This window comes from Gallus gallus, chromosome 4, assembly GCF_016699485.2.
Source record: "Gallus gallus isolate bGalGal1 chromosome 4, bGalGal1.mat.broiler.GRCg7b, whole genome shotgun sequence".
NCBI lineage: Eukaryota > Metazoa > Chordata > Aves > Galliformes > Phasianidae > Gallus > Gallus gallus.
In genome coordinates, this window is record NC_052535.1 from 2,470,305 (window position 1) to 2,486,708 (window position 16,404).

Consider the following 16,404-nt stretch of genomic DNA (forward strand, 5'->3'; position numbering starts at 1 on the left):
TTGCTCAGTGCACACATTTGCTACACACCAGGGAGCAGTGCACACAGGCAGTGCACACGGCACACACGACATGGTACACACGCAGACCCCACTATGCTCACACAGCCTCACACGCTGGCATCCTCTGTCACTGGCAATGCAGAGAGGAGGCACCGATTCCTTCATCTCAATGCTAAGGCTGAGTAGAGGTTCCCATTGTGGACCCAGGGCTCGGTGGCAGCACCACAAAGAGACAATGCTTTCCCTTCCACCATTGCAGCACACGACAGCTCCCCTGCCCAACGCCGCACAGTGCTGCAGCTGCCACCGCCTCCCCTGCAATCATCCCTGGGCCAGACCTTCCCTGCAAGCAGGAGGGGAGCACCCGGCTCCACTTCCCTGCTCCTGCCCAGGGGTGGATGCTCTGCACTGGATGTTCTGTACTGATCAGAGCGAAGCAAAGAGATTGCAAAGGGAAGCTGAAAAGCATTGGCCGGGAATCAGCAGGCGAGAGAGAGACGAGGCTGATTTTGATGCAAAGAGTGGCAGAGAAGCAGAGAGCAGCAGGAGAGGGCTGATAGGAAGGTGCTTGGGTCTGGGGGCTCTCTGTAAATGTCTTCGGAGCATATCAGCCTGGAATCAGATTATTTCGACCAGAGCTACAGACTGAGACAGTAATGAAGAAAAACACGGGAAGGGAAGCAGGAGGCTGTGCTTTCCAAAGGGAAAGGAAGAGAGAATTCCCATTGATTCCTGTGTGCCTGCCTGCCTCGGCGTCTTGAAATAATAATTAGAAGGATCAATAAGAAATCATGTGAGGTTTGAAGATAATGAATGAAAGGAGCAGAAGAAGCAAACTGAAATGCCTTTCTCTAAAGCAGAGTAAATTGTTTTTCAGGCAGGGTCTAGCCTCCATTTTAATGCTTTGCAAACAGCTCCAACCATTTTCTAAGCTTGCTTGTGGGTTCAAAACAAGACTGGTCTCTCCATTTAGAGGAGAAACACAGCCTGGGAACGGGTCCTGGAGGAGAACACTAATAAAATGAACGTGTGTGGGAAGAAATGGAGGCAGTGAAATGGGGCAGAAAGCACACAGCATGCTGGCGACCGGAGAAGGGTTACGTAATAATCTTTGGGAGCGGGGACGTAGCAGCAGAGCGAGGAAACCACAACTCAACGGCAAGCGGGTGCTGGTCTGTGAGCCCACGAGGCTGCTCGGTGGCAGCGTGCCCCACACCTGCAGAATGCAACACCATGGGACACCCTCTGTGGTACCGAGGCTCCAGGCAACGGCATTGTAAGCAGCAAGGATGGCAGGTGGGTGCCCCAAAACCATTATACCTGCCGCCTGCCCTGTGCCAGGCAAGACCCAGCCGTGCCCTGTCCCAGCTGTGCCCCAGGGATGCTCTCCAGCACACAATACCTACGTTAGGTGGGATGGCAGCGCTTGGCCTGACCGATGGACGTGGCCAACCACAGCGATGATGACGGCCAACTCAAGTGATGATGATGATGGCCAACCCAAGCGATGATGATGATGGCCACCAACTGCAACAACGACGGTGTCCACCCGCGACAATCCAATATGCCGGCATCGCCCACCACGGCCCCACTGCTCCTTAGAGGACCCCCCCAGCAGCCATCCGCCCCATCCCAGCCCGAAGCGCCAGGGAACCGCAACGTGGTGCCGGCCCGTACCTGCTCGTACCAGTCGCGGCTCGAACACGTGCACTCGGGCCACCAGCCCGGGCCACTCCCGTTCACCTTGGGCGCGCTCTTCCCCGGTGGCGGCGGCGGAGGCTTCAGTGCAGCGGCATCGCGGGCAGGGGGCCCCAGCTTGGCCTTACCGCGGGCAGCAGGCGCGGCCCCCCCCCGGTGCCGGCAGGGTCTGCGAGCCGTAGCCACCGTAGCCGTACTGCTCGTGCTGCCACTCGCCGTAGGAGGGAGGCTCCATGCGCCGCAGGGCCGCCATCCGCGTCACCTCGTAGCACTCGGGGCACTTGCAGCAGTGGTGGTGCTTGTGCATCGCTGCCCTCACACCATAGAGCCGGCAGGGTGGGAGGGAGGGAGGGAGCGGGAGGCGGCGCGGAGGGATGCGCGCAGGGAGACGGGGAGGGAGGGATGCTCGGGGGGCGGCAGCGGCCCCCGCCCCGCGCCAGGCGCGCCCCCGGCCCCGGGAAGCAGGAGGGGTTACGGCGCAGAGAGCTCCGCGGGGTCGCGCCGCTCACTCCCGGGGTGGCTCAGTCCCTGCGCGGGGCTCCGCTCCGCTCGGCTGCATGGGGCGGCTCAGCCCGGTCCGGTTCGGCGCGGTTCAGCCCGGTCCGGCGCGGCGCGGCTCGGGAGCGCGGAGCGCGGCACCTGCGGCGGCGGCGCGGAGCATCCTCCGCCTCTCCCCTCCGCTCCCCGCCAATCTGCGGCGCGGAGCCTCCGCGCACCGCCCCGCACCGCCGCCCCCGGAGTGCCGCCGGGGAAAGGCGGGGGATGAGGGGCAGCGCGGCCGGGGGTTCCCGCAACCAAAGGGCAATTTCTCCCCCGGCAGCGGTGCCAAAACCCGCCCGCAAAACGCCGTGCCGTGCAGCCCCACGGCCTGCTCAGCCCCGCTTCGTGCCCTGCTGCTCCCCAGCACCTCGTGCTTGTGGGAATCCAGAAACCCTTCGCTCAACAGTTCCCTGTCTCGTTTGCAGCTGTCCTCGCCCCGTCCCCATCCCCAGCTCCGCACACACGGGTGCATCTCCATATCAGCTCTCCTCCCTCTTTGCTCTGTTACTGTGCACTCCAGCACCGCACCCTGGGGTTGCTGCCTGTGAGCCCTTTTTGGGGTGTAGAAACGCCGAGGGCCTTTGCTTCCAACCACTGCTATCAGGGGACGGTAAGAGCAGAGTGTTTGGGGCTGCCAAAATCCCCACTTGTGCAGGAGGGCAGCTCAGTGGTTCCACACCTCTGGCACAAAAGATTGAAAGAGAGTCACCCTCACAACTTGAAGGGTAGAAAGGAAGACCACTGCAGAAAACCTTATCTGACTCGTTAAGGAAAAGCTGAGCCCGGCCTTCTAATTATTAACAGCTGTAATAAGATCCATGTTGTTCCAGAAGCCCTGAGCTCCACAGTCCCCACTGTGCAATGCAGTGCAGTCCGTCCTCCCCAGCACTGGCTGCAATTCATTGCTTCTGGGCTGTCCAGGTTGCCTCTGTTACAGCGTGGGTGCCACAGTCACATGCTGCTCTTGATGACATGGAGCTGTGACAAGTTCATGCTGAAAGCCCCCTGGCTCCAAGCTTAGGACGGCTGTAAGGGGCAGGGGACTGCTGCACATAGATCACAACAAGCCTTGTAGGAATGGGCAGGTGGTCAGCACCTCCTGTCTGAGCACTGAGGGACAAAGCCTGTCTTGGCTGCCCAGCACCTCTGAGATCTGGGTCACTCCAGCATCAGAGGTGCGCCCAGAATGTGCATGCTGCCCTGCTCCTGTGTGGCTCTGTTCACTCAGTCCTGCAGTGAGGACAGGTAAGGACATGGGCTTTCACTTAGAGGAGGGAGTGTGAAAGCAAAGGACGAGACCTGGTAGGGAAAAATGCTTTAATAAGAAATGAAACAAACAATTAAGAGAAGCATTGGCTCTGTTTTTCCCCTGGCAAGTCCAGGCCTGCACCTCCTGCTTCCTCCCCCAGCTCACTTATCTATGGGTACCCCATTGCCACATACAGACAGAGGCCCCATATTTCCCTTGAGCCTCACGGAGTCCTCCCCATCTTGCAGCTCCCTGCCTGCATATCCTGCTTTAGCTCTGCTCTGTCCTTGTTGCGAGGGTTGTTTCATTCCTCCTCATTTACAGACAGCCACAATTGTCATCTGCCAGCCCCAACCAACAGGAATATAATCCTGGTTGCTGCCTGCACTGCTCCCTAAAGCACCGTGTGGGGCTCAGGATGCGTTACCAGGCTCAGGAGGTCGGTGCAGGGCCAGGTGCACTTTAAGGAACCCGAGCACTCTGTGATCAGCTCTACTCTTCCTACCAAGGCCTGCCCGTCTTAATTAAATGTGGCTTTGGCAGCTGCTCATTTTTTCAGGTGCTAATTTCAGCAAAGCATCAAGAAATCCCAGAGTCGGTGCTATTTACACGGCACGAAGGCGGCACGGCTTTAGTGGGCGCTGCCGGCATCTCAGCCCCTGCCGTCACTTCCTTCCTCTCACACGAGGTCCTGCAGGAAAAGGAAGGCAGTGTGAGGGATGGGCACTGCCCATCGCAAGGTCAGCACGAAGGGAGGGATTGGAGCCAGCTCAGAAGGGTTTGGTGCGCCTGCAGCCTTCCTAGGATTGGAGGGTGCTCATAGCGTGCAGAGCCCCCAGCGTGACAGCCGCTGCCCCAAAGCCATGCGCCAGCTGGAGCATAGGGGCTGATGGAAGGTATCACCCTTGTAACCGTGGGGAGGATGGGATCCCGAGCTCTCAGCGCTCTTGGCACAGTTGCCAAACAAATTAATTCTCCTCCAGGGCCAAACCGTTTTCATTTTATTAATGAGTGCTGATACGCTGCCCGGTGCCACAGTTCCATCTCCTCACTTGCGGCAGCAGCTGCACGAGGCTCTTCCATCAGCACCAAGAGCCGCCTTCTGCAGTTGCAACTGCAGCAAATGAACTATGAAATATTCCCTGGTGTGCTGATGGGGCTGAGCACCACAGCTTCACGTTGGGGACCAACAGCAGGTCCCCAAGGAACAGCCCGAGTTCTCTTTGTGCAGAGGCTCTATTTAGCAGCAAGCAATTGCAGTGGGCATCGGGCGTGGACACAGCCACTCTGCTCAGCTCCTGCCCTGAAGCTCACACTCCCTTTTAAGGGGCAGAGGGTTTTTGGGGGGTCTGCAATGCATAGCCACAGGGGAATCATATCATGCATTTCAGAGCTAAACTGCAGTTTTAAGCGTCAGAGGCACTGCTGGAAGCCCATAAAAAAACAGGGAAAAGGCCCTTACCTCGAATTAAACATTAACATGACTCAGTTCTGCACAGGCATGGCAATAAAGCACTGACACGTCCCATGGGCTTGGGGTGCCCGCTTGCATTGTCCCTGCAACCAAGGGCTCAGGGAGGCCACCCATCCAGGGCAGCAGCGTGCGGGTGTACGCGGGGACCCGGCGGTTACCAGAGCCGGTCGCGATGAACCGGAGGTGGCCGCCCGCCCCGGCTCGGCCCTACCTTTCAGCACCGCCGCGTCCCCTTTAAGGGAGCGAGTGCACCTCGGAGTTTCTGAATGGCTGTCCCCGCCCCCCGCCCGCCTGCCCGCCGCTCAGCCAATCAGCGGCCGTGCCGCAGGGCCGCCGCCGGCTCACGGGCCTCTCTTAAAGGCGCAGCGTCGCATTTGAACTCATCCCTCCGCCGTCTGCACGCCAAGAGAAGAAGGGAGAGTTTCGGAAGCCGTGAGGTGACCTTGAAGCGTGCGCCCACGCGTGGGGCAGACAGAAGGTGCAGCTCAGGCTGACAGAGGCACGGACACACTGACAGACAGCTGTGTATCAGCACTGACCCACCTGGCATAAGCCCGGGGTGACAGGTGACTCTCCCCACCTGCAGGCTGGGACACGGCTGCTCAGGTCCCAGGATCTGGCTGTTGTGGGGGGCTCATGGATGGGTGACAGCAGAGAACTGGGACAGCAGCTCTATTGCTACACTCCTGCACCAAAGCAGCCCCACGAACGCACTCCTGCAGCAGCAAAAAGGCACAAAACCTCCCTGCAAAAACACCATGTGAGATTCAGCTTACGAAACATGTCCCGACATGTACGGAACACAGCAACGTGGCATGCAGGGACCTGATGGCATCAGAGATGACACCAGCCCAGGAGCAGGCTGTGCCTCCCCAGCACCGCAGTGCATCCTCCCCTTGGTTGTTCTCTGCATACTCCTGCATGTGGTCTGCAGGAACCCGGCTGCGAAGTGACCCAGTCTGAAAATGACCCTGAAAGGGGAAGAGACATGTGGAGGACACGGCTGTGATGCTGGCAGGGCCAAGCCCAGCTCCGGGCATGCACAGGTGGGTGCCTGGTGGTGAGGCTGGGCACGATGCTCCGTATGCCAGTGCTGCGGGCACCAGAATGCCTGAGCTGTGCCAGCCCTGAGAGCTATCTAGGCCACAGAGCACAGGGGTCCTTTGCCTGAATCTCAATGCTTGGAATCATTTCTTAGGTGCAATGCCAGCAAAGTTCTTGCACGAGGCTGCGTGCTTGCAGGCTGCGTGGTTACAACAGGTACTGAAAACCATCCTTGCAGCCATGCATGGTGCAACCACCTTGGAGCAGGCAGAGCAGTGCAAGAGGCAGCAGCATGTAGCAGAAAGCCTTAAAATGGGGTCATACTCGGATTCACGAGAGGGACGATTCCCAAACCTGCACTCATCCACTGCCCTCATTCCCCTGCAGATTCTCCTAACTCCTACAAAAGCCACGGATAATGGACCTCTCAGCACAGCTCAGTGCTTATCCTCCAAATCCCAAAGACTAAAAACCCTCCTGAGCAGTCATCACGGCTGCTCTATTTATAACAGCGTTGGTGATGCCTCTTTCACCACCGTTCTGATTCCATCCTTCCCGACACCATTAAGATGCAGCGACGTTTTCCCAGCTCCAGTTAGGAAGCAGCTGGCCTGCCAGGCTCTGCCTTCCAGCTCGGTTTGTTCCTTTAACAAAATGGAGAGGGGAGCCCATTTGCTTTGCAAAAACACACCCGGGAGATTTATAATCAGCCTCCAGAGACCAGCACCAAAGGCGCTTCAGTCCCCATCCTGCTCGGGTGGTCTCAGCTCCTGCTTTCAGAGCGAAGCCCTGGGAAAGCTTGAATCTCAATGCACAGGTAATGCCAGCAGCCCTGCTCTGCTTGGGACAGCAGGAGGAGGTCAGTGAAGCATGGATCTGGAAAGATGGACTCAGAGTGCAGCTGAGTGATGAAAGCATGGCTGTCTATGGGACAGCCCCAGCACTGCTTGCACCATTACCAAACAAAATAACTCCCATACAGCAACGATGACCTGAATGAACGGACAGACCAACAGCCCCATCTCCAGCGGAACCCTCCTGTGCTGCAGAGCCAGAAAAGCCTTGCAGCCTGCTGTGGATCTTCTTTTTTGCCACTGGTTTTAGACAGAAAGTCCCTGAATAGAGCAGGAACAGATGGCTGCACGTGATCTGTGTTTGACAGGCTGGTGGCTCCATCAAATTCATCCTTTGTTAAAGCTGTACATCGAGCTGGGAGAACTGAAGTCTAAGCATCTCCCTGTTCATCTCTGCAGCAAGAATAGCAAGAGCCTCTAGTAAAGCTGAGGCCATTCAACCCCAAAACGTCCACCGAAGTGACAGCTCTCCCTGACACAGCCCATGCTGAAATCCCCTCCGCACAGCAGCATCCTTGAGACACGGGCAGCGGCTGCCCGGCTGGGTGTCTGTGCTGCAAGGGCTGATGTGCGTGGCTGAGTTGGAGCGAGTTACAGCAGACAGGCAGACAGACAGACGGACATCTGCTTAGCCTCAGTGCTTTGGCTTTCGAGGGGAAGCAGACAGGCGCGGTGGTGCTGACGGGGCAGCCCCCAAGCTGGGGGTCAGGGCAGACACGTGCGTCTTCTTCATCACTGACAGCAGCACAGAGGGCTCCTGAGGGCCTGCAGGGCCGGGCCACATCTTCCCTGCGATGGCAGGAAGGGAAGTTTGACCTTCCAAAACAGCCTCCACCCGGCACACAGGGGCACGGTTGGATGAGAGGCAGCACCTCTGCCGGCAAGGTTTCCCATCCGCCAGCAGTGCAGAAGCACACGAGGCACAACTGCTTGCTGAAGCAGCCCCTCCACCACTCTAAGAGCTGCTGGCACTCAGCATCGGCTGTTGGGATCGGTATCGCCGTGGGGAGGGACGTGCAGGGCAGGCTGCGGTGGCACAGTGACAGAGATGAAGTCAGAGCGGCTCCGCGAGGGGCCGAGCAGCGCTCCCTCGCAGGCGCAGCGTTTCTGCTCATCAACGGTATTGTTCCTCCTGCATTCATCGCTCCAGCTGGCTGCTCTCTGCTCCCCGAGCCGGGAGGGAGGGGGAGGTAAGGATGGTGCTTTCAGAGAGACGAAGCCTTCCTGCCACCCCCTGGGCACAGACGGGCAGCGCTGCAGGAGAAGCCTCGGGTTCCCCACGCAGAAGCCCCAAAAACTAAAGCAGAGAGAGGCTGACACGGAGGATTTGGCTGATAAAACCCCACAGGACATGCAGGAGTGTGCTTCCACGGGGCGTTGCAGCTATCCGCATCCCTCTGTGGGCTGAACGTCGCTCTCCCATGGAGGGATGCCTTCAGCCCCAGAAGCACACCGATGCTCTGCGTGCCGGTCCTGCTTCCTGAGCAGCAGCCATTTGCACGGCCTTTGCGGGGCTACTCGGAGTGCACGGAGCTGTGCCAGCAGACGGAACGTTTCCTGTTCCTGGAAGCATTTGTGCAGACAGGCCATTCGTTTCCCGCGCACCTTCCTGGCTAAGGCAGGTTGCAGCGACTTTCACTCTGCCATTACCACTGCAGGCAGGAAGGCCGGAGCCAGGACAATGGAAGACTTATTTGCAGTGATGGATGCAATAAGAGAAGCAGGCAAGACACACCAGTTTGTCTCCATGCCTCTTCTCAGCTGTTAGGTATCCACTGGAGCCGCTGCTCGTGGGCTGACAGCACAAGGGATGCAGCTGCTCTGCCCTGCCTTGGCGCCCAAGTGCCCTATTATCACTGACTATAATCTACTGTAAAAGCCTCCTCGGTTCTTCCGAGAGCCATTTGCAACCCAAGTGCTTTAGAATTACAGCACCAAAAGCCAGGAACAAGAAGCCACCAAGGAGCTGGGCAGGAGTTGGGTGTGGAGGGTCATCCAGCACCATGACATCCTGCATGCGGGGGTGCAGGACAAAGCAGGTCTTCAGCAACCATGATGATGTTCAGGTGAGGACAGCTGAGGGATAGGGCTCACCTCCATGGCCAACCTGCCACATCCCAGCTTGGAGAGGAGCAGCTCTAAGCCTGCAGCTTCCAGCACTGCTTGATCCCGGTGTCCAGGAGAGCTGCCCCATGGACAGAAGAGCCCCGAGCACGGCCAAGCACTGCACATCATCATCCCAAAGGTCTTCCCTCCAGGCCACTGCTCTGCACCCATCTGGGTTGGGAGGGAAGAGCTGTGGGTGGGAGTGCTTTGGCTGAAGGTGCCCATCACCCCGACCTGACCCCATGCAAGGAGAAGGCTGAAAAGAAAGGCTGAAAAGAAAGGGAACACTTCAGAAAAGAATGTCAGGAACGATTTCAGGGCTGGAACAACACCGAGCAAGTGAGGAAGCCAATCTGTTTAGTTTATCTAAGGGAAAGTTAAGAGGGAACTCAGACGCATCTATAAATACTGACATGTTGGGAACAGTTCTGATTGCTGCGGCCCTTTATCCTGGCAAACAAAGGCAGCAAAACCTCCTGGGGCTGGGAGCTAAAGCGAGAGGAATCCAGGCTAGCAGTAAAGTGCACATTTTTAATGGAAAGGATAAACAACCATCAGGAGAGCCGGACCATCACACGGCAGATTCCCCACCGTGTGAAATCTCAAAATGGAGGGGAGGTGTCTGCATCTCAGCCAGGTGTGTGGGGCTGAATGCTGTGCTTGTAGGTTCTTGCCCCTGAGAGCCCCACACCCAGGGGTACAGTCCAGAGACACCAGGGTGGAACACAAGGGGGAAGGCTCCATCCAGAATCCCAGGGGATGAAGTAATAAAAGCGGGTGGATTCCCAGCACATACAAAGTTTTCCCCACTGAGACCACCACCAGGGGTGGGCTGATTGCAGACTGCACCTCATGTCTCCATTTAACCACATTCCCCCCCCCTATTCCAGCACTGGTAAGGATTTGGTGAGTGTTTGAAGACGCAGGGAGCAGGGAAAGGAAAAGGAGAAATTCAACAGTAAGGAAAAAAATGGGGCATCACCCATTTTATTGGAGTCTAAAGCGAGAAGGGAAACATTGAAAACGGGGAGAAAAGCAGCAGTGTGATTTTCACGTTTAAAATACTTTGGAAGAAGAATCCAACCTAGCAAATAAGGACTGATTAAAGCTGTGCCAAGGAAAACAAACCCTTCGTGTTATTTTACGTCTGGTGAGCTCCATCCATCACAGCCACTCCATCCCTCCCTAAAGGCTCAGAGCGAGTTTTGCCCTTCACTCGTCCCTACAACCAACATCAGGTACGGAGCCCACGCGATGCGCTCGCACCAGGAGGGAGCTGAGATTTACAACCCGCATTCAGATAGATGGCAAACAGCAGAGAAAAGCTCCTGGTATGCTGAGGAATGGACCTGCCATTGAAGAGCTTGGAGAAAAAGGTGGAAATCTGCGAGGTGGGAGTGAGGTGGAGGTATGGGGATGGGGCTGGGAGGATTTCCATCCTGCGCCACATCCATCTGCCCTCCCAACGCTGACACTGGACCGCACGAGCGCCAACGCACGGGGATGCCGTTGGTGTTATTGCCACGTTTCTCAGCCTGAGCATCACCATCCCAATGGGAAGAGCCCAGGGAAACACCAGCCCCAGGCACCTCCCTGGCACCATCTCACAGTGCTACGGGCACGCAGCCCCGGTGCTGTCCCCGCGGTGGCAGCTGGTGGCCGGGTGGTGGGACGCGGTGCGGGGGCTCACCTGCGGCAGGGCACTGCGGGAGCCCAGCACCAGGCTGCAGACACTGGTTGGTGCCTCCGTCCGGCGTGCTGTCACCCTCACCAGCCTTGGGGGCGTCGCCGGTGTCACCGCCAGCAGCCTTTGCTCACCATCCTGGACCGGTGGCTGCAATGAGACCCGGGACACAGAGGTGGGTAGGGAGGGCTGCGAGCCCCCGGGGTGCGTTCAGGGCAGGGGGATCCCACTGCTGGCCTGGGAGTGGATGATGTTTTAAGTCCCTTCCAACTCAACCCGTTCCATTCTATGTTCCAGCAAAATGAGATGTCTCCACGCATCTCTCTGAAGAAAGAAGGAGGGATGTGATGGTGTCCGTGTGCTTGGGAAGGCGGACCCCACTGCTGAGAATGGGCCTCTTGCAGCCCCGGAAAACTAAATAGGATCCCAGTGCCTGTTGCTCCAGAAATAAGTTGTAAGCCCACTGAAAACGGATTCACTGCCATAGACCAGATCCAGAGCTGTGAGGTAAGGATGGGAGCAGGCCTGGAAAGGCAAAACTGCCCCCACTCCATCAAGGCAATTCAATTTGCTTTTGCGCCTATGAGATAACTCGGAGCCTACTGCTCAGTCACTGCCTCTCTGCCTGGTGCTGTATCTCTTAAAAGACTGTTGGAAATTAAAGAGAATGCAAATAAGAGACGTGGAAGTTATCAGAGAGACAGAAAAAATCCTGAAAAAGGAAACTTGAAAGGCCCAACTCCAGTTATCAAAAGCAGCTCGCGAGGTGGCTCGATCAGAGCCCCAGTACATCCACAGCAGAAAGCAGAGCAAGAAGCAGAGCTAGAGCTGAAGTCGTTTGCATTAGGAATAATTCAATTAACGCCCATGAATGAGAGATGTTGCCTAATTATTGAGGCAAGCTCTGATAGAGGAGGTGTGGAAACACGCTGCTGGCCTGGGAGCTGATGCCAACCTGTCCCCTCTGCAGGGAATGGAGCGGCTCTTACCTCGGGGGGGCTGTGGGGCTCTCTGGGGCTGAGGTGCCGGGCTGTGCCACGATGCACTGCTGGGCTGGGAGGCTGCAGGGGTGCTGAGCGCAGAGTGAAGTCATAGAATTCGTGGATATCTGCAAAACAGCACAAGAAACAACATCAGGAGAGGGCAGGGAGCATAGTGCCAATGTCCTGCATTGGGTGCAGGGTCTGTGGGCGCCTCCTCCCAGCCCTGCAGCCCTGCCAGGAGCGTTTTCCCCTCTCCATCCGACCCACGGGGCACTGCAGGAAGCAGTGGGGCCACTGCACTTCCTAATGGAAACACGCAGCAGCCCCAGCCCGGTGCTGCAGGAGCAGCAAATCTGACATCACCGCATTTAAGTGTTTAATTTCAGAAGGGGAACTACAGAAAAAAGTGAGAAACTCTTCAGAAAGGAACTGGAAGGGGTGACAAAGAGGGTGGGAAGCAGCAAAGCCTATTTAGAGGCTCCGCATCGTGACATCAGAGCACACGTGCAGCGTTGCCTGGTGGATGTTACACGGCAAAAAGGAGGAAAGCACTGCAGGAAAGGAGGCTTTGAAAGGGAGAAGGCATGCCCCTAAATAGCTGAAACTGTGTCCAAATGAGAAAGCCAGAAAGGAGGGTAAATGCTGCCAGGTTAAATGTACCACTCCAAGAGGTCGGCTGAGGGGGTTTGGTGAACGCCTTGCATGCAGCATGGCAAAGCCATAAATCCTGACAGCACGTGGGAGACTGGAGGCAGTCAGGGCTGCGGGGCCAGAAAGGGGCTGGGCGGAAAGAAGCACTCAGAAGGAGGAAAGCCACAGCAGGGAAAAGGAATTCATTTTCTGTGTTCATTGCGGAGGAGCCTGGGGAGCCCCACTTTACCGGGCACGGTGGGGATGGGTTGGAGTAGGTGGGCTTAGTGGTCTTTTCCAACCTTAACGGTTCTGTGATACTGTGTTTCTGCAGCAGCCCCAAAGGGAACCAAAGGCTCCAGAGGGGTTTGTCAGATCACATCTTTAAGAGATTTTTCAGAACCCGCTGCTTGGCAAAGGGTGCCCTGCAGGGAACCCAGCGGCCATGGGAAGAGAAGGGAGGGGTGCACAGATGCCAGTCCCCAGGTGCACCTTTGGTGGCAAAAGCTGCCCCTGAAGCCGTCACTGATCAGCCCTGAGGTTCACGGCCAGTGTTTGTCCCACAGCCGGACAGACAGACTTCATTTTTGTGCAAAAACATCCCTCCCTCTGCTTATGAAAATAGGCGTTGCGTAACAGGATAGCACGGGCTCCTGCCTGCGTGGATTACGCTTGGAATGCACAAGACTTCCCAAAAATGAACACAGGATTTGGATGGCTCCGTCACAAGGAAACACTGCTGCTGGTGTCCCTATCAGGGGCAGGAATGTCACTGTGAGCGTTGGGGATGGGGTCCTGGGGAGCCCTATGTTCTGTTTACAGGCTGGTGCCCACTTGATGGCGGTGTAAATCCCCTCTGAATCCAGTAAGGAAGAGCAACTCCAGACTAGCAAGGGAGAGCAGAGATCAGGCATGGTCTAACACTTTCCTCCTGGGCTCCGTGCATCAAACAGATGAACGTTTTGTTAGGATGCAAGGGGCTGCAGGGGGAGCAGCGTCCAGCAGAGCACAGGCACAGCAACACAGGGCACCGGCACAGCGCCTGGCCCCGTGCACACTGCATCCCAATAGCCCAGGAGCAGAGTCTGAGTTCACAAAGCAGCTTATTTCTAAAGAAGTGTCCGGGAAGCGCCACCCCTTGCATTTTTCATGTGGAGCAACATGTGAAACACTGCAACATTCGGCACTAGCATTAGCTCTGCTACCAATAAACGCGCTTCGGTGCTCAAAACGTATGTCTTGGGAAGGCGTTACCTACAGGAGCACAAGTTGAGGATGACTGTGTATCAGCCTCGTGCATTTGCCTAACTGTGCCTCCCTTCAAAAAAAAACCCCAACCAAGCAGGTGCTGCTGAGAGCACAAGAGAGGACAGAGGCAGCAGCACCCCGTGCCGTGGGAAGGGGAGCACAGGTGCAGGCGTAGGCGCAGCACACCCTGCAAACACTCCGACCCAGCCCTGTGGCTCCAAGCAAACTCCTGAGGTACAGCAGCCCACTGGGAGAAGGGTGGGTGAAAAGCAGATGGAATGGGAGCTCTCTGCCCTCCACGTGTCAGCCTCACTCATCCCTGTGCACCCATGGGGATGGGGCTGAGGACACCGAGTGATCCGTATGTGAGCGCAGCGAGCGGCAGCATCACACAGGGCTGCACGAGGAGGGAGGAATTCACAAACAGCACTCAAGGGATGGGGGAGGAAGCAATTAATGCAAATTCCTCGTTAGGTAAACACATCAAGTGAAAGCTGGCTCTGTCCCGGGAACTAATATCCTGCTCAACCAGTTGAAAAGGTCACCAGCAACCAAGAGGCACTCCCTGGTGTTCGTGTTGACAGGACAGCAGGACTGCTGTGCCACCTCCCTCCCCATGTGACACCGAGCACAGACCTGACCCACCCAGCTTTATTCTCCCCACATCACTTCTGTGCTCTAATACACAAATCGTCTGCTTTGTGCCTTCACAGCAGCCCGGGTTGCATTGGAATCATCTCTGACATAGCTCCTAAATGTATGTCCTAAGAGAAACCACGCAGGTGGGAGTGGGACTGCTCTGGCCAAGAGCACCCATTGACTGCAATCCCCCAAAGAACAGCAGGAAGGGGCTTACCCAGCAGAGCCTGAAAGAGTTCACTTTGGAAGATGTGTGAGATCTTTCCGATGGAGGCTTTCAGCTCCTGTTCCTCGGGGGAGCACAGGGTGCTTTGGTATCTCGTCAGGATTTCCACGGCCCGTTCGGTGTCTACAGAGGGGACGCAGGAGGAACACAGCATTAATGCTGGGAGATGGACAGACATCCTCTAGGAGGGCTTAATGCACCCTTGAGTGCAAAGAGCTCATCCATGCAATACCTCCATTGCCTTCTAGCTCCAGACTTCTAAGAGCTGGACAGCCACTAAAGCAGCTTTCCTATGCAGGTGTCCCTGCAGGCAGCCCAAGCACCACTGCCTCCCAGACAGAGTTTTTGGGAGCTGGACACACTCCCACTGTACAGGGCTGTGTGACCCCTATGAGCTCTCCCATGCAGGGCCAGACGGTCACAGCAGAGATGAGCATAGTGGGCTGTGCAAAGACGTCACAAATAGCTCAGCTCCACAGGCAGAAAAGCTTGCAATTCTACAAGGTGAAGGATGAGAATTGCTCCATGCAGTGGAACCTTAGGTCAGTGGGAAATAGAGCCGGGAAGGAGGGATGCTGGCCAGAAGGCTGTTGTGACCAATATCCCCATAGCGATGGGCCAACCTTGGCCCTAAAACAACGGGGCTGTGAGCTCCCAGTGCCAGGATAGCTCGATGTTTTTCTGGCCAACTCAGTTCTATAGCTGGGCAAAATCCAGCACCAACCCCAGATGTGACCCATACAGATGGGTGTGGAGCTCCCACGGACCTTGAGCCCGTCCCAGCCCTGCCTCTGAATATTTCCCTTTGTCACCCCAGCAGCCCACAGACAAAGGGAGTCTGTGCGAGGCGGCGGGGGAGGCGTCCCGCTGCTGTCGGAGGCTCATCGTTTGACCCAGGAACTCATGCAGAAAGGATGGTCCTGCTTGTCCCGGGGCTCTCGGCGGGGAATTCAGGTCACCAAACAAGGGGGTCTGTGTCTGCCAGGGCGCGTGCCACCTGCTGTCCCAGCTCACCCTGCTGGGGTCCTGCCTGTGTCACCAGACCACACTGACTCATCCCCGGAGCAGAAGAGAAAGGAGCCAGGGGAAGCGTGAACCGCTCCCGCTCAGAGCTGGGCTCCCCAGCAGCTTTGGGAAGAGCAGGGACTTTCCAGGGCTCCACCATCATTGGGCTTTACAGGCATTCCAGCCCCATATCAGCACTGAGGACTTTTTTTCTCTGCAACATCAGACAGCGGCTCCAGCCACTGCCCAGCATCCTGTGAGTCATCTTCAGTGCTCATCCCTGACCTCATCAGCAGAGCCTAAAGAAGCAGGTGGAGAACTGCGGCCACCACATCGGGACGCAGACTGAGCACGGCGTAACCATCCCACCCAGCCCGAGATATGCGGGAAGAACGGCACGCATCGCGCTGCCCCTCACGGTGGGTGACACAGGAGCAGGGAGCACTGGCCCTGCGTACCAAACCCAGAGGACAGCCTGAGCATCACGGCACCTGTAGGAGCACGCCCCGCTTACAGTGGGTCCCTCCTCACCTGACCCACGCGCCCACGGCCTCCCTACCCGCAGAGGATGCGCAGCGCCCCACAGCCACGCTGCTATAAGGACGCATCCCACGTCCCGGGGAGGGCACGCAGCCGGACACCCCCTCCACAGCTCTCCATCCCGGGGGAGCCGCGGGCGCTGTCCCGGCACGGCTCGCTCGCGGTGCGGCGGGGCGGACACTTGTTGAGCTCTGCGGGCCGCGGTTCCCGGAGCTGCGGGCGGGGCGGGGCGGGGCAGGGCTCGGCTCTCCTTACCTTCCCTGCGGATCATCGCTCCGCCGTGGCCGGCGGCCGCTCCGCTCGGTGCCAACCCACGAGCGGCCGAGCCGCCGCCTGCCCCGCCCAGCGGGAACCGGGCGAGGAGCCGCCCCCACCCCCGCCCCCGCTCCGCCCCCCCCCGCTACCCTTCCAGCACCGGGGCGTTTCGTGGCGAGTCTTCCCCCACCCCAGGAACCGGCAGCCATAGGCCCGGTTCGGAGCCCCG

The 16,404-nt window shown here is 57.5% G+C and overlaps 1 protein-coding gene across 4 annotated transcripts in view; it reads right to left on the minus strand.

The window, feature by feature from the left end:
• DLG3 (discs large MAGUK scaffold protein 3) overlaps window positions 1-16,243 on the minus strand; it is a 56,389-nt gene extending 40,146 nt beyond the window's left edge. For 3 of the 4 annotated variants that reach the window (XM_046940960.1, XM_040700053.2, XM_426264.8), the window contains exons 1-4: window positions 15,940-16,243; window positions 14,367-14,498; window positions 11,639-11,757; window positions 10,656-10,799 (exon numbers count right to left, since the gene is read on the minus strand). In XM_046940960.1, the coding sequence (XP_046796916.1) occupies window positions 10,656-10,799; window positions 11,639-11,757; window positions 14,367-14,498; window positions 15,940-15,988 (444 nt within the window). In that variant the 5' untranslated portion in view covers window positions 15,989-16,243. The remainder of the gene's footprint in view (window positions 1-10,655; window positions 10,800-11,638; window positions 11,758-14,366; window positions 14,499-15,939) is intronic. The other variant, XM_015278412.4, reaches the window with a different exon arrangement.
• Between the last annotated feature and the right edge of the window lie 161 nt (window positions 16,244-16,404).